This window comes from Aegilops tauschii, chromosome 7, assembly GCF_002575655.3.
Source record: "Aegilops tauschii subsp. strangulata cultivar AL8/78 chromosome 7, Aet v6.0, whole genome shotgun sequence".
NCBI lineage: Eukaryota > Viridiplantae > Streptophyta > Magnoliopsida > Poales > Poaceae > Aegilops > Aegilops tauschii.
Genome location: NC_053041.3, coordinates 268,166,869 through 268,169,499, shown reverse-complemented (window position 1 = coordinate 268,169,499; position 2,631 = coordinate 268,166,869). Strand labels below are relative to the sequence as shown.

General features: G+C 46.0%; 1 protein-coding gene across 1 annotated transcript; it reads left to right on the top strand.

Moving 5' to 3' along the window:
- Positions 1 to 770: 770 nt before the first annotated feature.
- Positions 771 to 1,391, top strand: LOC141027087 (uncharacterized). Its single transcript, XM_073504008.1, has one exon. It carries the CDS (start codon positions 771 to 773, stop codon positions 1,389 to 1,391), a length of 621 nt encoding a protein of 206 aa, XP_073360109.1.
- Positions 1,392 to 2,631: the final 1,240 nt, after the last annotated feature.

The window sequence follows — 2,631 nt, the reverse complement described above, 5'->3', positions numbered from 1 at the left end:
GAGGGGGAACTAAGGGACACGGCAACTAGCCCACTTAAACCCTCCCGGCCTCTCGAGATGGACTTGGATAAATCTTCTCGTAAACATCTTATTATGGATAGTGGCATCACAACACCACTGGCTGATGGATCATCTAACCCAATTGGGGAAGTGATGTTGATAACAGATGGTAAGGGAGATGGTGTACATGTATCTCCTAGCAATAGCACGGGCATTAAACGTGCTAAGCTCGATAGTGAAACATCAAACTCAGAGCAAATTTCGGCGGGCTCCCAGGAGGAGCGTCGCCAGTCCCAATGAGTCACCTGTTTTGGAACTGCCGGGGGGCGTGGAACCGCCGGACAGTTCATGAAGTTGGGGCTCTTGTAAAAGCCCATTCCCCAAGCTTGGCCTTTCTTGCTAAAACGAGACAGCCAAGTGCAAAAGTTGAAAGAATGAAGTGGAAACTAGGTCTGAAAGGATTCTATGGTGTGGATTCTGAGGGTCGTGGGGGAGGATTAGCATTATTTTGGGATGAATCCCTCTATGTGACAGTTCTTGATTCTTGTAAGAGATACATTGATGTAACTGTTGTTGATCAGGGATCCGGGAAAACATGGAGGTCTACCTTTGTCTATGGGGAACCATGTGTGGAACATCGGCAACGCATGTGGGATCATCTGGTCAGATTAAAGGGGATCTCGGACCTACCCTGGGTTGTTTGCGGAGATCTCAATGAAGCTCTTTGGCAACATGAGCACTTCTCGAGAACTAGCAGAGGAGAGAGCCAGATGGAGGCGTTTAAAGATACTGTCTTCATGTGTGAACTGGTGGACTTGGGGTTCTCAGGAATGCCTTACACATATGATAATGGCCAGATTAGACAAGGTAATGTTCATGTTTGCTTGGACCGGGCATGTGCAAGTGATGAGTGGAGGGAGTTGTTTCCATATGTGAGGGTGCAGCACCTCGTCTCCCCTCGCTTGGACCGTTGCCCCATCTTACTCTTCCTGGATAAAACCGAAGATCGCTGTCGTAAGGGGTCACCTAAATATGAGATAATGGGGGAATGTGACATAAAATTACCGAAGATAATTTCAAAGGCATGGGCACAGTCTCGGCCTGTGAGTGACTTGGGCAATGTCGCGGCCTCTCTGAAATCAGTCATGGCTGACCTTCGGAAGTGGAGCAAAGAAAACTTTGGGCACGTTGAGAAACAAATTGAGGTTCTTCGGAAGGAATTAGAAAACTTACAGCTTAACAGTTCGGACCGTCTTGTGATTCGGCAGAAGATGGAAAAGCTGGATGAGCTCCTCTACCGCGAAGAGATGAGGTGGTTGCAAAGGAGCCGCATCGTATGGTTGAAGGAGGGTGACCGTAACACAAATTTCTTTCACCGGCTAGCAGTCTAGCGTGCAAGGAGGAATAACATACGGAGACTACAGAAGCTTGATGGTTCATGGTGCAACTCTCCGACGGAGATGCAGCGTATGGCTGCTTCATACTTCAAGGAGGTATATAAAAAAGATCCCACCTTAAATCTGGTTGTCGTTCTTGATGCTATTGGGCCGAAGGTTTCGGCAAAGATGAATAATCGCTTGCTCGCGCCTTTTTCAGAGACTGAAATATATGATGCTTTGTTCCAATTGGACCGTTGAAGGCGCCTGGCCCGAATGGTTTTTCGTCTCGATTTTATCAAAGGAACTGGGGATGTCTGAAGGAGGAAATTATAGCGGATGTTCGTCAGTTTTTTGTCATCGGTCACATGACAGAGGGGGTTAACAATACATGTATTGTGTTGATCCCCAAAGTCCAACATCTGGCAGTGCTGAAGGATTTTCGTCCAATTTCTCTGTGCAATGTGACTTACAAGATAGTATCTAAGTGCATGGTTAATAGGCTCAGACCGTGTCTCACGGATCTTATCTCTGAAAATCAAAGCGCGATCATTCCAGGACGCTTAATCTCGAATAATTCTATAATTGCTTTTGAGTGTATCCACCACATCCAAACCTCTTCCGGGAGTAATGATTTTTGTGCTTATAAGCTGGATCTCTCAAAGGCATATGACCGTGTTGATTGGGACTTTTTGGAGCATGCACTTTTGAAGTGGGGTTTTGACCCACGGTGGGTTCCTCTGGTCATGGAATGTGTGTGATCGGTTAAATATTCAGTGAAATTTAATGGCTGTCTTTTGGAGCAATTCTCACCTTCCCGTGATTTGCGGCAAGGTGATCCTTTATCACCCTTTTTATATCTCTTTGTGGCTGATTCCTTGTCATCTCTCTTACATGAGGAAGTCCAACAAAGAGGGCTTGAGGCTATTAGAATTTGCAGAAGAGCTCCTGCTATATCACACTTGTTATTTGCATATGATTCTTTGCTTTTCTTCCGCGCAATTACTGATTCGGCGATGATTGTCAAGGATGTGTTGAGAACTTATGCTTCAGCTACGGGTCAACTTATTAACCCATCCAAGTGTTCCATCCTGTTTGCTGACAGTTGTCCAAGTCAAGTTGCATAGGAGGTAAAACAAATTCTGGAAGTAACACAACAAGGGTTTGAGCCAAAAATATTTGGACCTCCCGGTTCCTGAGGGGCGCATGCATAAGGGGCGTTTCGAGTCCTTGAAATCCAGGTTGAGTAAGTGTT